This window comes from Malus sylvestris, chromosome 9 (genome assembly GCF_916048215.2).
Source record: "Malus sylvestris chromosome 9, drMalSylv7.2, whole genome shotgun sequence".
Classification (NCBI taxonomy): Eukaryota; Viridiplantae; Streptophyta; class Magnoliopsida; order Rosales; family Rosaceae; genus Malus; species Malus sylvestris.
Window position 1 is genome coordinate 6,620,307 of NC_062268.1, and position 14,244 is coordinate 6,634,550.

Here is a 14,244-nt window from a genome sequence, read left to right on the forward strand (position 1 = left end):
ACCCCCACATACTTTCTCTTATACCCTTACGCCCTCATTTTCTAGATACACCCCACATCAATCTCGCATACTCCGTAGTTTTATATGTGTTTCAATTCTTAGAAGTGATGATCAAAGACAAATTACAAAACTTGGTTTAGAAAAATTTCAATTTCGACCCTCAAATCCTAGGAGTTTTTAGGTGTCACAAATAGAAGTCATAATACTGTGAGTTTTAACTTAATCCCGAATCCCGTTGCTTTCTTTTCGTAAATAATGGCCTAACCACTATTGAAACAATTTTCTTTTTCTATTAGGATTTGGCGATGCATCAGATGATTAACTCTGTACCTTCTCCTGCATCCAAAAGGATTACTTATTGATTGTATTGTATTTATTTCTTATTCCGCCATAGAAAACCAAAGGAGAGTTGTTTCCGATTAGGAACAGGAGTTGAAAACGATTGGTCTGTTAAAAATTGGCCTTTTTGGAAGAGAGTAGGAAAAGCCTTCTGGTTATCATTATAGAAGCTTTGCTTCTTCTTTTCTGTCTTCGCAATTTTACACCCTTCCATCCTTCTTCTTACCCATCAGGTTTCTCAATGTGTTTTTGTTTCTACTAAAATCGCACAATATCAGGTTACTCAGTGTCCTCTTGTTTTGATCTGATCACTACGAGCGCCGTTTTGCAAAAAGAGACGCCAATATGATTAAGAGAAAAGCCGAAGCTTGTAACGATATCAGAATCATAAATAAAAAGACCAAAAGCCAGGATCAGAATCATGACATTCAAAACCAACATGGTACTGCCGTGGTCACACGCGAGTTCGAATTACCCGACCTTGTTGTCTCCCAAGTTCTCCTTCTCCTCCCCACCAAACTCGCTGTTCGGGCCAGCATTCTTTCCAGGCAATGGGAACGAGTGTGGTCTTCGATCCCAGTCTTAGTTTTCAATGAGTATGAGGAGCCAGGCAGTGATTGGCACACCCTCGAGCACAAATTGTTCATTGACTTCTTGAAAAAGTGCTTGAAGCGTTGCGAGAAAGATAAATACACCGTGGACAAGCTTACGCTTCACATGAGGTATGGCGGAGGGAGAGGAAGCACGGCTATCATAGATAAGTGGACGAGTTTTGCTGTTGAGAGAAACATTAAAGAGATAGACATCATTCTTAAGAGAAAACTTGGCCCTGATAAAAATGCCATATACAAATTATCGCAAACCATTCTCAATGCAAAGTCTTTAACTACACTAAATTTAGAGAATGTGAGAATAGTGGACAATATGAGTTGTATAAGCCTTCCGTCTTTGGAATCTATGTCCCTCACGACCGTAGTGTTGAGTAAACTTGGATTCATCCAACTAATTTCTGGGTGCCCTTCCATTGAGTATTTGTCATTAAATCAATGTAGAATAAAGGATGATGTGAAGATTTCGAGTTTGAGCATCAAATCCTTGAAAGTTGTTCAATGTAGCATCGTGGGAATGGAAATTGAAGCTATGAATCTCGAATATTTTTTAAGTTGCTACACGTCCATGAGCAAAATCAATATTGCCTCTTGTCAAACACTTAGAAATCTGAACTTCTCTGATAGATGCTTGGAAGGTGCCTGGTTTGAACATGGCCTTGATTCAAGATTTCCACTCTTGGAGAGTTTAACAATGAATAACTGCATCATCTCATCGTCAATCATTAACGTCGATAATCAGCAGCTGAAACACATTGCACTTTATGGATACGACAAAAATGTAGCAAAGGTCACGCTTAGTACTCCAAATCTACTTTCTTTCGAGCTCAGTACTGCAGGTTATTTGTCTTCAGCTCAATTCAGTACTTTGGTGTCCAACTTTTCTATCAGTGCTCCAAAGTTGTTAGAGGCTATGATCATCATCAACTTCGATCCGATCGTCGATTCTTATTCGTCTTCCATGAGAAAATTTCTTGGGAACTTTGATTGCTCTAGAAAATTAAATCTTTCCGTTAATGCCGCTCAGGTATTCTATTTATGCAAGCATGCAGGCTCTTTATGAGTAAATTTTCTGTTCATATATATATATGTTATTCCAAATTCCGCATTTGTATTGTGATTGATTGATTTCTAATTTTGTTTATTCTTTTTTCTGGATTGTTTTAGGCTCTTATATTTTCGGAAGAAACCAGAAAGACATGCCAGCCACCGTTACCTACTGTCGAGCATCTTGAGGTACAAACATATTCTTCAGCAGACGTGAAAGAGGAGGACTTGGGGAGCTCCTTGGAGTGGTTGGCACCAACTGTGGATAGTCTACGCGTCACTGTGTATGAAGAAAATGAAATCTTTACACATGGTTAATTAATAGTAGTGTAAAATTTAGAACTGTAACAATTGATTTACCAAGTTGGATTATCAGATGAGTGCATTGTGCTTGCTTATTTTACTTCACAATCGTTAGAATGATTGAACGTTTTTGGTTTTCTGAAGCGAAACTTATGAAGGCAGATGCTTTGAGCTATGTCGGGTTAAATTGCAGGGATGACTCATCCGAATTATAGGCTGTTTGAATGAGAGATTTTAAATTTTCATTAAACTAAGGCTAATTTGTTAGGAACGTATTACAAAAACTAAAGGTGACTTAAAAATAACTAAACGCCATACATTCAGAGAACTTTCAATTTACATTTTGAATGGTGTCATTTGAATGTCTTTTTGCACTTGTAGTGCTTTAGTAGTTGTTTTGTAGTTCTTGCATAGTTCATTGGTAAATGAGTACTTTTAATCCGGGAAAAAAAATTTAACAAGAAATAAAAGTGGCAAATCCAAAATCCTACTTCCGTGGTTCCGCCTCCGCGCGCTAGGAGAAATTTTTCAGTGTGCCAAGAGTATGGGCTATGTAAAAGAAAAAATTCCAACTAATTGTATTATTACACTATTAGACCAAGTTGTGATTCTGTTGCAGTCAAACACCACTTGAAGTGTTTAAGTTAATTTGTAATTCTTATCTCATAAGAGGTTGGGTGAGTCTAGGACTTGTTTCAAACGTTTGTTGTATGGTCATAGATTCTGTAACTATCTTTGCGTTTCTGTTTGCGTTTTGAATTTCAAATACTCCATGTAAATAGGGTTTATCAAACCCTGGATGTAATCTTCAACTTAATATAAATACATGCACCCGACTGTTGAATGAGTATGCAATTGAAGTGAAACACTCAGTTCCTTAAGTTTTAATGTGCATTGGGCCGTGTTCCCGGTACACTGAAAAATCTCTTTTGTCCTGGCCCGCAAGTTGAGGCGGATGCGGTTTCTGATTTTCCTATACAGCATAGAACTCTACAACTCTTTTTTTATTTATTTATATTTATATTTATTGCAATGCCTAATTTTAGGGTTTAGGGAAGACATATTCCTACATATAATAGGAGTTCCAATTCCATTGCATTTTTTTTCACTAGGATTCTTCCATGGTAGAGGAATTAACTCTGGAAAACAACTTCTGAATCCAAAAGGAAAGTGCATACCTAAAAAGAAAAGGAATCAAAGGAGATTGGGACGTTGATTGCTTAGCAAGCAATTGACCTTGTGGTTATAAAAGTGTACTATTCAAGCTTTTAGAGACAATATTAATTCTCTGTTAAAATTGCAGATACATATTGTTGTCTCTCTTGTTCTCTAAATTCATTGATTGATCACTACATGTTATATATGTCTATGATGACTACGAAACGAAAAGTCGCAGACTGCGATACAAGCGCAGCCATTATCAAAAAGATCAAACGGCACGATGAAGGTACGTCCATGAAGAGTACTAAGAAAAGAAAAACTGAAGATTTTGATACCAGCGCAAACGTAATAAAAAAGATCAAAAGTCATGATCAAGATCAAGGTGATACTCAAAGCCAAGAGTGTGATGCCCTGGCCGTGGACAGGTACGGACCTGAATTACCTGAGTCTGCTATCTACCATATTCTCCTACTCCTCCCCACCAAACTTGCTGTTCGGGCCAGCATTCTTTCCAAGCAATGGAGACGCGTGTGGTCTTTCTCCTCCCTCCCGGTCTTAAATTTCGACGAGGATCTGCAGCTGTTTGAATGTGAGTACACACCCGACAGGAAAAAGTTCCTCCAGTTCCTTCACAGATGTTTGAAGTGCCGTGAGAATGATGAACAAGACCTAAACATATTCAGGCTTCGAATGAGGTACTCTGGAGGTGCCGATATCATAAACAAGTGGTTGAATTTTGCGGCTGAGAAAAACGTTAAAGAGTTAGAAATCATCCTCAAAAGAAAACGTGGTGACAGAAGCATATCCTACTGCTTACCGTGGGCTATCCTCAATGCACAATTTTTAACCACTCTAAGTTTGGAGAATGTGAGAATAAAATACAACATTGGTTCTATAAGCCTTCCTTCCGTGAAAACTATGACCCTCAAAAAAATGAATTTGGGTTACAACACTGACAGGGGATTTGTCCGGTTATTTTCCGGGTGCTCTTCTCTCGAGTCTCTGTCATTAATTTTATGTCCGTTATTTCTTTGCAAAATTTCGAGCTCAAGCCTCAAATCCTTGCAAGTTATTTGGTGTTCGAAAGTGGTGAGATTCAAAGTTGAAGCTACAAATCTCGAATCATATAGATTTTGTAGCGGTGATTCAAGTACTGTGCACATAGATGGACACCTCGACATTGCCTCTTGTCGATCGCTTAGAAATCTGGAGTTCTTTGATACAAATCTTTCAGGTGAAGGGTTTGAAGATGACCTAAGTCTAAGGTTTCCCCTTCTTGAGAGTTTGACGTTATACAAATGCAGCAACTGGTCATCGGATACAATTCAAGTCAGTAATCCGCTTCTGAAACGCCTTGCATTTTGTGGGCGCAATGCCTGCGCTACAAACGTCAAAATTAATACTCCAAATCTAGCTTTTTTTGCATTTAGTACTGGATATTTGCCTCCTGATCAATTAAGTGCCTTTGTGTCCAAATTTTCTCTGACTGCTCCCAACTTATTGGAGGCTAACATCAACTTCAACTTCACAGAGAGAGATTTTTCTCCTCTCAGAAAGTTTCTTGAGAAGTGTTTCCCTCGTTTCAGCACAAACAGAACGTTAGATTGCTCAAGGAAAATGTGCCTGTCCCTTAACGAAGCTGAGGTATTTACGCATGCATGCTCGATTGTGATTTAAGTGTTATTCCAAATTCTGCATAGTGCATATACATACATATTCATCCTATATGTTACTGATTGGTTTCTATTTTTCTGTTGAATGTTTCAGGCTCTTATTTTTCCAGAAGAAACGAGAAGGACATATCTTCCGCCGTTACCAATTCTCGACCATCTTGAGGTAGCAGTAGATTCTTCAACGGTGGTGAGCGATGATGTCTTGAGGGATTCCTTGCAATGGATGGCACCAAATCTACAGAGTCTATATGTCAATGAAACAAAAATCTTTTCTTCGCTATAAAGAAGCCCACAAATCATTGCGCGAAGAGGCTCACAAACCAGAGCTTCAGGCGGCCCCAACCATAAGCGCGAAGAGGCCCACAAATCATTGCGTGTTTGTTGTCTTTGATGTTAGAAGACAGTCATGTTATGTAACAAGTTTCTCTTCATTGTGAAAAATTCAAGGACTCGTGGATTTTTAACTCACAAACCGAAACTCTAATTGAGCTAAATTTTGGTAATTTTTTTTAGATGTAATCGAAACATAGTGAGACACACGACGTGTAATAATATAAATAAACGACATGTTGATATGCTCCACTCCACCTAAATCAGGGAACAAAACTATACCTAACTTGCTTGTTTAATGCCAAATACTTAATATTGATGTTGTTTGATCCCCAAAGCTCAAACCACCATGGGGTCCTACAACCATTCAAACTTCCAACGGTTGCTTTCTTTCACCAAGCTCTTAACCTCCTACGTCAGCCAAGGCCGTCATGACAAAGCCCTTTCCCTCTTCCACCACATGCAGACCTCACTGGCCCTTTCTCTCGACCCCCATGTTTTCTCTCTTGTTCTCAAGTCCTGCTCCGCCGTCCACCGCCCGCAACTCGGCGTCTCCGTCCATGCCCATGTCACCAAATCTTCCATCCTATCAAACCCATTTGTGGCTTCCGCTCTCGTCGACATGTATGGCAAGTGCGTGTCATTGTCGACCGCACGCAACCTGTTTGATGAAATTCCTCACAGGAACGTTGTTGTGTGGAATGCTATGGTTTCGCTTTATACGCGTAACGGTAATGTGTTTGGTGCTTTGAGATTGTTTGAGGCAATGGATGTTGAACCTGATGTGTCAACTTTTAATACCATTATATCTGGGATGTCGGGATTGGATGATGGGTCGTTTAAGGCTGTCGAGTTCTATAGGAAAATGACAGCGCGTGGATGGAAACCGGATTTAATAACACTGCTTGCTCTGTTACGTGCTTTTGTTGGTGTAGCGGCTTTAAGGTTTATTAAGGAAATTCATGGTTATGATGTGAGAAATGAGATTGACTCTCATTCCCAATTGAGTAGTGGCCTAGTTGAGGCCTACGGGCGTTGTGGTTGTCTCGCAAATGCGCGTAATCTGTTCCGCTATATGAAGAAAAAGGATGTGGTTGCATGGAGTAGTCTGATATCTGCGTATGCACTTCATGGGGAGGCAAGAGCTGCATTGGAAATTTTCCGAGAGATGGAATTGGCGAAAGTAGAGCCTGATGAGATTACTTTTCTTGCAGTACTGAAGGCTTGCAGCCATGCTGAAGGATTAGCCGATGAAGCACTGCATTATTTTGGTCGGATGTGTGAGGATTATGGTGTGCAAGCAAATAGTGATCACTATTCTTGTTTAGTAGATGTTCTGAGCAGAGCAGGGAGGTTGCATGAGGCATATGAGGTCATAAGGAAAATGCCGGTGAAGGTTACCGTTAAAGCTTGGGGTGCTCTTCTTTCAGCATGTAGAACTTACGGAGACTTGGAGCTTGCCGAGATTGCAGGGAAAGCTCTGTCCAAAATTGAGCCTGATAATCCTGCCAATTATTTACTATTAGCAAGAATATATTCTGGCTTAGGAAGGCACGAGGAATCGGAACGAATGAGAAGGGAAATGAAAAAGAAGGGAGTGAAGGCATCATCTGGAACTAGTTGGGTGGTTTATCAAGACTAGTATCAGGTGTTGGAAAGTTATCCGGTTTCGCCTACTGCGAATAGCTTTCTTTTCGCCTGTTAAAAATCAGGCCAAAAAATTTAATTGATAGCTAAAAGGGGTTCACTTCTGAAGGCATAATAATGCAAAACAATGCAGCAGATTGTAATGTTGAGCAGTGGAAAATAATGCAGTACTTTGTGGTGCTAATCTACGACATTAATGGAGAAGCCGCATTTTTGGAAGAGATCAGATGATGAGGAAGGAATTTCCTTTCGAACCAGTGGCAAGCTTCAAGATGCCTTCAGAGATGCCTTGCTCACAAACATGCCCAAAGACACATATACATTATTCTCATTCCCTCTTAATTTTCTGTTTTGACTGAATTTTGAAGACGGTGAAGAGCGAAGATGCATTGAGTTGCTTTAGGCACCAGGATGTATATGTAAAAATATGTTCTTGAGTTATTTTGGACTGCGTGGATGAAGCACGCACGCGGTTACATCGATCTAAAACAAGTGTCTCTGTCAAGAATTGTTCATCACTTTTTCACTACTGAATTTCTGAATGACTCAACTCAACATTGTGTCTGAGCTGCCTTGTTGAATCAAGGGCTTTCATTTCGTCTTAGAATTGTTTTCACCAATGTGTTCGTACATATCAGGTATCATCCCTAACAACGTAAGAGCCCTTGACTCAATGCATTTGGGATTTAGAACAACCGTGTTGCAAATTCTAATTTTGGAAATTTGCACAAGAGTTCATCTTCAGCATCACATAGTTAATCGTGTGTGATCGCCAAATAAGAAGCTGTCACGGCCCAGATGAACCAAAACAAGTAGACATTATTGCGTTCATTAGATATACCATGTGGCAATGACACTAGCATTTCTAGCCTATGATTTAACGGAATTGGATCACTTTGGACCTTAGTGTCCGGAACCTAGAGATCAATTCATCTGGACCGCACAAATTCAATCCAACGATCCCCATTAACTCATTTTCCTAGCCCACCACACAAAACCAACGGCTTTGATTTCTTTTACACACTAATCAGCAGCCCAGATGATTTGATTTCTAAGCTTCGGACATTAAGGTCCAGAACGGATCAAATTCCATGATTTAACCCTTGTAATTCAATGAGGTTGACTGCTCTACTGAAGTTTTTCTCCTAAGATATAATTTTGGAATTTTTTTTTTTTTACTTTATGTATGTGGTGTACCTTGTTTATATTTTTCATGTTTAATTTATTCAATCTAAATGCTATAAATTACGAGAAAAAAAAAAGACAGCGGAAATTGCTTCCATTTTCTCTCGGTGTCTTAGTGGGCCGGACCTAATAGTGTGGCATGGGTCAATTGTGAAGTTTTTTGGGGCTATAATAAAAAAAGTCCAAATATTTTCCTTCTCAAAGAACAAAAGTCCAAACCTTCAAAACCCAAAACACCTAATTCTGCAGCTCCATCGCTGCTACCGATAATGGCAGCAAACCCTCTCTAAATCCCAAGCCATGGCGACTTCCATTCCCACCATCTCCGCTCCAACCCCCTCCATTCTCAGACTCAAAGTCGCTTCTTTTTCTCCCCCCAGAATCCGACCTCATATCCAAACAATCGCTTTTCGCAATTCACCCAAATTCCAATGTTTGAACCCAATACAAGCTCAGAAATTTCCTGGGTTTTCCGGGAAAACAAATGGGTTTTTGTTTGATAGAAAGTTGAGGGTTTGTGTGAGTGCGAAAAATGAGGGTGTTGATGCAGCTGAGGAGGAGAGTAGAGGGGAGAGTACTATGCCTGAGCGGTTCAGGTACTTGACCAAGGAAGCTCCTGACCCACCTGTTAGGTGGCCTTGGCTTGTAGGTAAACTGTTCTCCTCTCTTTCTTCTTCTTTTTACTATCTGTTTGGTTGCTGAGAAAATGTTGGTAATGAAGGAGAGAAAACAGAGAAAGTTTGAGTATTTGGGATTGTTGTCAATTACAGTGCCCTTTGAGCGCGTAGAATATCGTTTTGATTAAGGAACTTGCTTTCATGTATAAATACAGCTTGTTTGGTTAATTTCTTGTTAGAAATTATATTGAAATTTTTTACCATGACTTTCCTCAAATTTAGAAATGTTTGATGCATATGTGAAGAAAATTATATGAATTTGTCACCAGCATCTGGAAAATGAGCTATCAGGTTGTAATAACTGTACGCATTACAATGTGTTTGAAAAGAAGGGTTCTTCAGCTAATTTGAGTATTCTCATAGTTTTAATTTCCGTCTGATTGGGCATATCATTAGGGACTAAATCTTTACACGATGTAATACAATTAAGTTTTTTGATTTATCTTGAAGAGTGCCGTTTCTTATGAGTTAGTGGGAGATGATTTAGACTAGTGCTCTGATTAATGTTTCTTAGTTCTTCATGCTTAACGGTATTCTCTCGCACAAATGGCTTTTCATTGCGATTGTATGAGTATAGAACGATTTGGTGAATCAGGGATGCTTATGAAATTTAGAAACTAGTTGGGAGAGGTAATGTATTGGTTTTAGACTATTTAGTTCCTGATACATGCACGCATCCGTGGTATTATAAAACGTATTCTCATTATAACTGTTTGAAGCCTCAATGGAAGCTCAAACAAATTGTTTTATAATTTATTTGCCGGTTGAGGATTGCACATATTAGTTTTACAACCAGGGCAACTTGATTTTCTTAACTTTCTCAAAATACTTCTCTGCGAATACAAATTGCACTATAAAATAGCTTATGCAGCTGACTAAATACTATATTCATTGATCGTGCAGCATTGGTGTTCCTTATCTACGCATGGAGAGCTGTCTTGCTGGAATTAGCTAACTGGAGAAAGGCTGCAGTGGGCGTTGTCCGTTTTGTGGGATACCTCTTGAAACTTATCCTGGCCCTAATCTTCCATTTCATAGGTGATCCCATTACTTCCATGATCAGATTCATAGAAACAACACTCTATGCCATACGCTCTTTCTACTCTGGCATAGTGGCATACGCTCCAATTCCAGAGTTGACAACAGTGATCATACTGGCATCCATTGTTCTTGCTATCGCAGAAGCTGTTGTTCCAAACGCCGTAAACTGTCAACCCTTTCTTCTCACAGCATCTGGCATAGTAGCCTATGCAGCAGTGGCAGGTTACATCTCAGAGCCTTTCTTCTGGACGATTCTATTGGGGTTATACGGTTACTCACGATTAGTTAAAAAGAGGGATGATGTTACATCCGCATTGCCTGCAGCAGCTGTGATGGCTGCCATAGGAGAACCATGGGTTAGAGTTTTGGTAATCGCATCTTATCTGGCCTTGGCCATTTTTCACCACTCAAAGAAGGTATCAGAGAAAAAGGAGGAAATTGTAGTGACTAATAGGAAGCTTCCAATGCCCTTGCTCGGTGCAGGCTTAGCCATCGGAATTCGCCTTGCTGCTAAGTGGGCCGGGTACCGGCATTTGACATGGATGATAGTATGAACGCTAAGAATACCATTATATGCCTGTTGGACTGCAAAGGCAGTGGCATTGTGCCTTCTATGTCATCTCTCTGTAATTTCGATCGGTGTAGTGATCCTGTTTTGTTCTTCCTATTTTCGACTTCAATGTTTCATATCGGTTTACTAGAATTCAATTCAGTGATTCATCAACGTCAGAAATTTCGCGTGGCTAGGCTTCCATACAATTCAATCTGAAAATGTTTCTTGCAGAATTCGATTTTTCTGTCTTCTCATCTATAGATATTCGCAAAGGAAAATACTTGGCTCGTTATGTAGTTTTAGCCGAGTTCCGTTTAGGTACCTATAGTTTTGTCAAAACAAATTAATCCTTTGTAGTTTACCAACTATTACAATTTAAAGACAATAGCAAGTTGTTGATTTCTTCATCATAAGTTGCTTGCGAGTGAAAGACTCATTGTGAGGGAAAATTAGACTTCATGTTTAACTCTTAGTCAAAAGTCTTAAAGTTTTTGTTTTTTTGTGTAAACAAATGATACATAATATTGTGAAAAGTGAAAAAATGCAAATGCAAAAGGTTTCTATCACCCTCCATTTGCAAAATGAGTTTTAAAAGGACCAAAACGCAACGACCGAAACTGAGAGGACGGAAATGGAACTTCGTTAAAACCACAAGAACAAAAATCATAGAGGATGTCACTCGTATTACGGTTGATATTTCTCTTCACTTGAAAGTAAAAGATTTTAGGTTCAAATCTGATAATGGCAAATTCGATACCAAATTAGTATGCTCATTATGTGTTTTAGTCGAACTTTCATTCATCTTAATATAAAAATATCGATATACTAAAAAAAAATATAAATAATAGAGGGGTAAATGGTAATAAGAAGCCTATGAGACCAATGAATCATGAAACGACGCCGTTAGCACCGTAACAAGTGTGAAGAAAAAGCCCTAGGGTTTCCGTAGGGCTTTGGATGCCTATATAAACAACACCAACCCACCCACTTCCTCTTCATACTCTCCAGCCTCTATCCAAGCTTTCGCAGAATTCCCCCAATTCCCCTTCATACAGTCAAAACCCTAATCTCTAATTTCTGCAATTTCCAGTTTTAACCACGCACGATGCACCCCGGGCTTCTCTGAGAGTACTTTCACTGAAGAAGAAAGCCCCAATGCTCGTGCTAAAACGTCGCCGTCAAGTGTTGCGGTTTAGCCTCGCTTTACTCCACGGCTTTTCTGTGTCAAATCGACCGCTACATCTCCCACAAAAACCCTAAATCTTTTCATCAATTTTCAGTAGCGTACGATCCGATGCGCCTCGACACACCTTAAGCCTGTTTTTGAACAATCTCCGAAAACAGAGCTAGTCATGGAGGCGCAGATCCTATTGCGGTGTCAAACGTGGGGGTTTTTCTCTTCTCATAGTTTTGCCTCTAAAAACGTCCGCTAAATTTTCAGAATTTCGATCTGTTATGTATTTTGATATTGTTTTGTGAAATTTTGGCGATGATTACAAATTATCCGCGCTTCTGAGAGCAATCGATGAAGTAGAATGTGATAATCAATGGTTGAATTTCTTGATATGAGCCATTTAAGTTTTTGATTTGCTGATTTGGGTCGGTGATATTTTTGGGTTTTGTTGATTAATGTTGGCGGTGATGACTAAATTTTACAGCTTTATGCCAGTTCTGCTTCAGAAAATTCGTGATTGAGAGAGCTGTTTCATACTCTGAGCCTTCTGTTTATTAATTTGATTTTGTTTTTCTTTAGTGTTTTGGATTTCTGTGTTTTTGGTGGTGCCGATGACGATTCAATCCGCTTGTTTGAGGTGCAGTGGAATTGAGACCCTGTTTACAGGGAGAACCCCTCAGTGAAACTGCATTCATATGAATTCAATGGATTTAGCTGAGGTTTTAATCTTACTTACCCTCCTAGTAAAATGTTTTTGTGTTACTTGTTTGGTTTGTTGTCTGTCTAAGATTAGATTTGTTGGTTGGTATGTTATTAATTGATTGTGATTGGTGTGTTAAATTTTGGTGATGTCTTCTTGTCCTTTGGCCTGTGATGATTCAATCCGCTTTTTTGAGGTGTAGTGGAGCTGAGACCTTGTTTACAAGGAGAACCCCTCGGCGAAGCTACATTGCATATGTCATTAATGGATTTAACTGAGGTTTTAAGTCTTCATTACTGCATCAAAATCCATTGTTTCTGTGCTAATGGCTTGTTTTGCTGAATAATGTTTATTATTTTGTTAGGATTAAGTATTGTTTAGGCGTCAATGATGTTACAATCCAACGTGTTTGAGGAGTAGCGGAAGCGAGAACCTGCTTTTGTGCAGGTCGAACCTACTCGTGGAAACTACATCCCTTGACAGAAACGATGTAGCTGAGGCATTGCAGTCATATGGTTTTGTTGTGTATTGTGTTTAAATGTTGGTTTTGAGTTTCAACTATACCCTTATCCTTTTTCGATCAGGTGAAGGGTCTGAAATAACTCATAAATTAGAGTGTTGTCATCAGCATCATCTTGTGTTACTGGTCAAGACTGGAGTTAAACAACAACACTACATCTAATTGCACTAATTTTGTTTCATTTATTTTGTGATTTGTGTTAAATTTCATCTAAATTTCCGTTGGAAGCTACTCTTGTGATGAATTGATATGTATGCTCAATAGCTGCTGCTGGATACTTCTATTAATTGAATTGGGGTTAAGTAATTAATATAGTGATAATAATTTCTAAAACCTACAGGCCTCACCCTGTCTCCATGGGGGAGTACCCTAAAAAAAGAACCCTTCCTCTCCCAGCCGTTTTCGGGTTCGTCCGTGAATTCTTTGTCAATGGTTTTGGTTTTTTAATTGCCCGCTAAATGGACTCCTTCCTATCTGTTGTTCCCAGCTGATCTTTTGTTGTTGGATGATTTAGATTTTGTAGTGAGTAATTAGTTTGCAGGAGTACCAAGTGGTACAAACAAGCATGGAAGCAAGAGGATGATTGGTGGAGAAAATGGCGCATGGAAATCATGACCTTGGATTCGTCATGTGTGGATGGGTTTATGTTGTACAATCTTTTGATTGGAATGCAGACCAAAAACAGACACGTAGTTGTAAATGAATGTTGTTGTAAGCTGTGTGGTAAATTGGAATTTGAAAATTATCAACGTATCTCTGTTTTTGTATCAATTTTAGTTGGTAAAACTTGTATTGATTGGAAAAGATGATGATAATTAACATCATTTAAGCTCAAAACCTCTTGAGCCGAGGGATTCATGATCGTAGCCTCATTGAATAACACATGAAATAACTCATTGAAATAACAGTAATACTAGGAGAAGCTTTTGACAGAGGAAGAACAATGTTCAAGCGCTTTCCCTACATTGAATTTTCTACATAGTACACGGTCTAACGTTCCAGCTAGGAACTGTGTGTGATGGGCTGAATGGTTGACTTAAGGGCATATAGGTTAAGTTCCAGTAACATCCATACGGTAAATATTTGCCTGCCTGTTGAATTCTTTGTACAGCCATGGATATCAAACCAAACTCAAAGTTCGTGTTCTCCGTTAGTCCCCTGTTTCCCCAGCAGCCGACACTATCAGCGAAAACCAATCTCTCTCTGGCGATCAAACCATTGCTTTTGTTGGTGGGAGGTTTGAGCTAGGTTTCTTCAAACCAGGTCAGCTTTCAAACTACTATATA

The 14,244-nt window shown here is 39.2% G+C and overlaps 4 protein-coding genes and 6 non-coding genes across 11 annotated transcripts in view; all 10 read left to right on the forward strand.

Annotated features, from left to right (window-relative positions):
* The first annotated feature begins 684 nt into the window (after positions 1-684).
* On the forward strand, positions 685-2,512 carry LOC126582624 (putative F-box protein At1g49610). Its single transcript, XM_050246781.1, has 3 exons — positions 685-1,974; positions 2,115-2,307; positions 2,442-2,512. The coding sequence occupies exons 1-3, from the start codon at positions 685-687 to the stop codon at positions 2,510-2,512; spliced, it is 1,554 nt and encodes a 517-aa protein (XP_050102738.1).
* Positions 2,513-5,482: 2,970 nt separating this feature from the next.
* On the forward strand, positions 5,483-7,663 carry LOC126634266 (putative pentatricopeptide repeat-containing protein At1g03510). Its single transcript, XM_050304773.1, has one exon. It carries the CDS (start codon positions 5,811-5,813, stop codon positions 7,101-7,103), a length of 1,293 nt encoding a protein of 430 aa, XP_050160730.1. The 5' UTR covers positions 5,483-5,810; the 3' UTR covers positions 7,104-7,663.
* An 840-nt stretch (positions 7,664-8,503) lies between these two features.
* On the forward strand, positions 8,504-10,744 carry LOC126583761 (uncharacterized). The gene is made up of 2 exons (XM_050248276.1): positions 8,504-8,942; positions 9,874-10,744. Exons 1-2 carry the CDS (start codon positions 8,594-8,596, stop codon positions 10,563-10,565), a joined length of 1,041 nt encoding a protein of 346 aa, XP_050104233.1. The 5' UTR covers positions 8,504-8,593; the 3' UTR covers positions 10,566-10,744.
* Positions 10,745-11,541: 797 nt separating this feature from the next.
* LOC126582591 (cysteine-rich receptor-like protein kinase 44) overlaps positions 11,542-14,244 on the forward strand; it is a 106,699-nt gene continuing 103,996 nt past the window's right edge. The window contains exon 1 of one of the 2 annotated variants that reach the window (XM_050246753.1): positions 11,542-12,457. The gene's annotated coding sequence lies outside the window, so the exon portion shown is untranslated. Of the gene's footprint in view, positions 12,635-14,244 lie in introns of both variants that reach the window. The other variant, XM_050246749.1, reaches the window with a different exon arrangement.
* Positions 11,663-11,808, forward strand: LOC126584076 (small nucleolar RNA snoR134). Its single transcript, XR_007609992.1, has one exon. It is a non-coding gene; the product is annotated as a small nucleolar RNA snoR134 (small nucleolar RNA).
* On the forward strand, positions 12,049-12,137 carry LOC126584071 (small nucleolar RNA U36a). Its single transcript, XR_007609988.1, has one exon. It is a non-coding gene; the product is annotated as a small nucleolar RNA U36a (small nucleolar RNA).
* On the forward strand, positions 12,195-12,287 carry LOC126584032 (small nucleolar RNA Z223). The gene has a single exon (XR_007609949.1). It is a non-coding gene; the product is annotated as a small nucleolar RNA Z223 (small nucleolar RNA).
* Positions 12,346-12,459, forward strand: LOC126584044 (small nucleolar RNA Z278). The gene has a single exon (XR_007609960.1). It is a non-coding gene; the product is annotated as a small nucleolar RNA Z278 (small nucleolar RNA).
* Positions 12,605-12,719, forward strand: LOC126584046 (small nucleolar RNA Z278). The gene has a single exon (XR_007609962.1). It is a non-coding gene; the product is annotated as a small nucleolar RNA Z278 (small nucleolar RNA).
* LOC126584064 (small nucleolar RNA snoR97) lies at positions 13,011-13,118 on the forward strand. Its single transcript, XR_007609981.1, has one exon. It is a non-coding gene; the product is annotated as a small nucleolar RNA snoR97 (small nucleolar RNA).

What these genes read in the sequence shown, in the direction of transcription:
- LOC126582624 (XM_050246781.1), top strand. Translation starts at nt 685, where the DNA reads ATGATTAAGAGAAAAGCCGAAGCTTGTAACGATATCAGAATCATAAAT. An exon ending in TTTCCGTTAATGCCGCTCAG is followed by an intron (nt 1,975 to 2,114) that starts GTATTCTATTTA and finishes GGATTGTTTTAG; the next exon opens with GCTCTTATATTTTCGGAAGA. An exon ending in AAATGAAATCTTTACACATG is followed by an intron (nt 2,308 to 2,441) that starts GTTAATTAATAG and finishes GGTTTTCTGAAG; the next exon opens with CGAAACTTATGAAGGCAGAT.
- LOC126634266 (XM_050304773.1), top strand. Translation starts at nt 5,811, where the DNA reads ATGGGGTCCTACAACCATTCAAACTTCCAACGGTTGCTTTCTTTCACC.
- LOC126583761 (XM_050248276.1), top strand. Translation starts at nt 8,594, where the DNA reads ATGGCGACTTCCATTCCCACCATCTCCGCTCCAACCCCCTCCATTCTC. An exon ending in TAGGTGGCCTTGGCTTGTAG is followed by an intron (nt 8,943 to 9,873) that starts GTAAACTGTTCT and finishes TTGATCGTGCAG; the next exon opens with CATTGGTGTTCCTTATCTAC.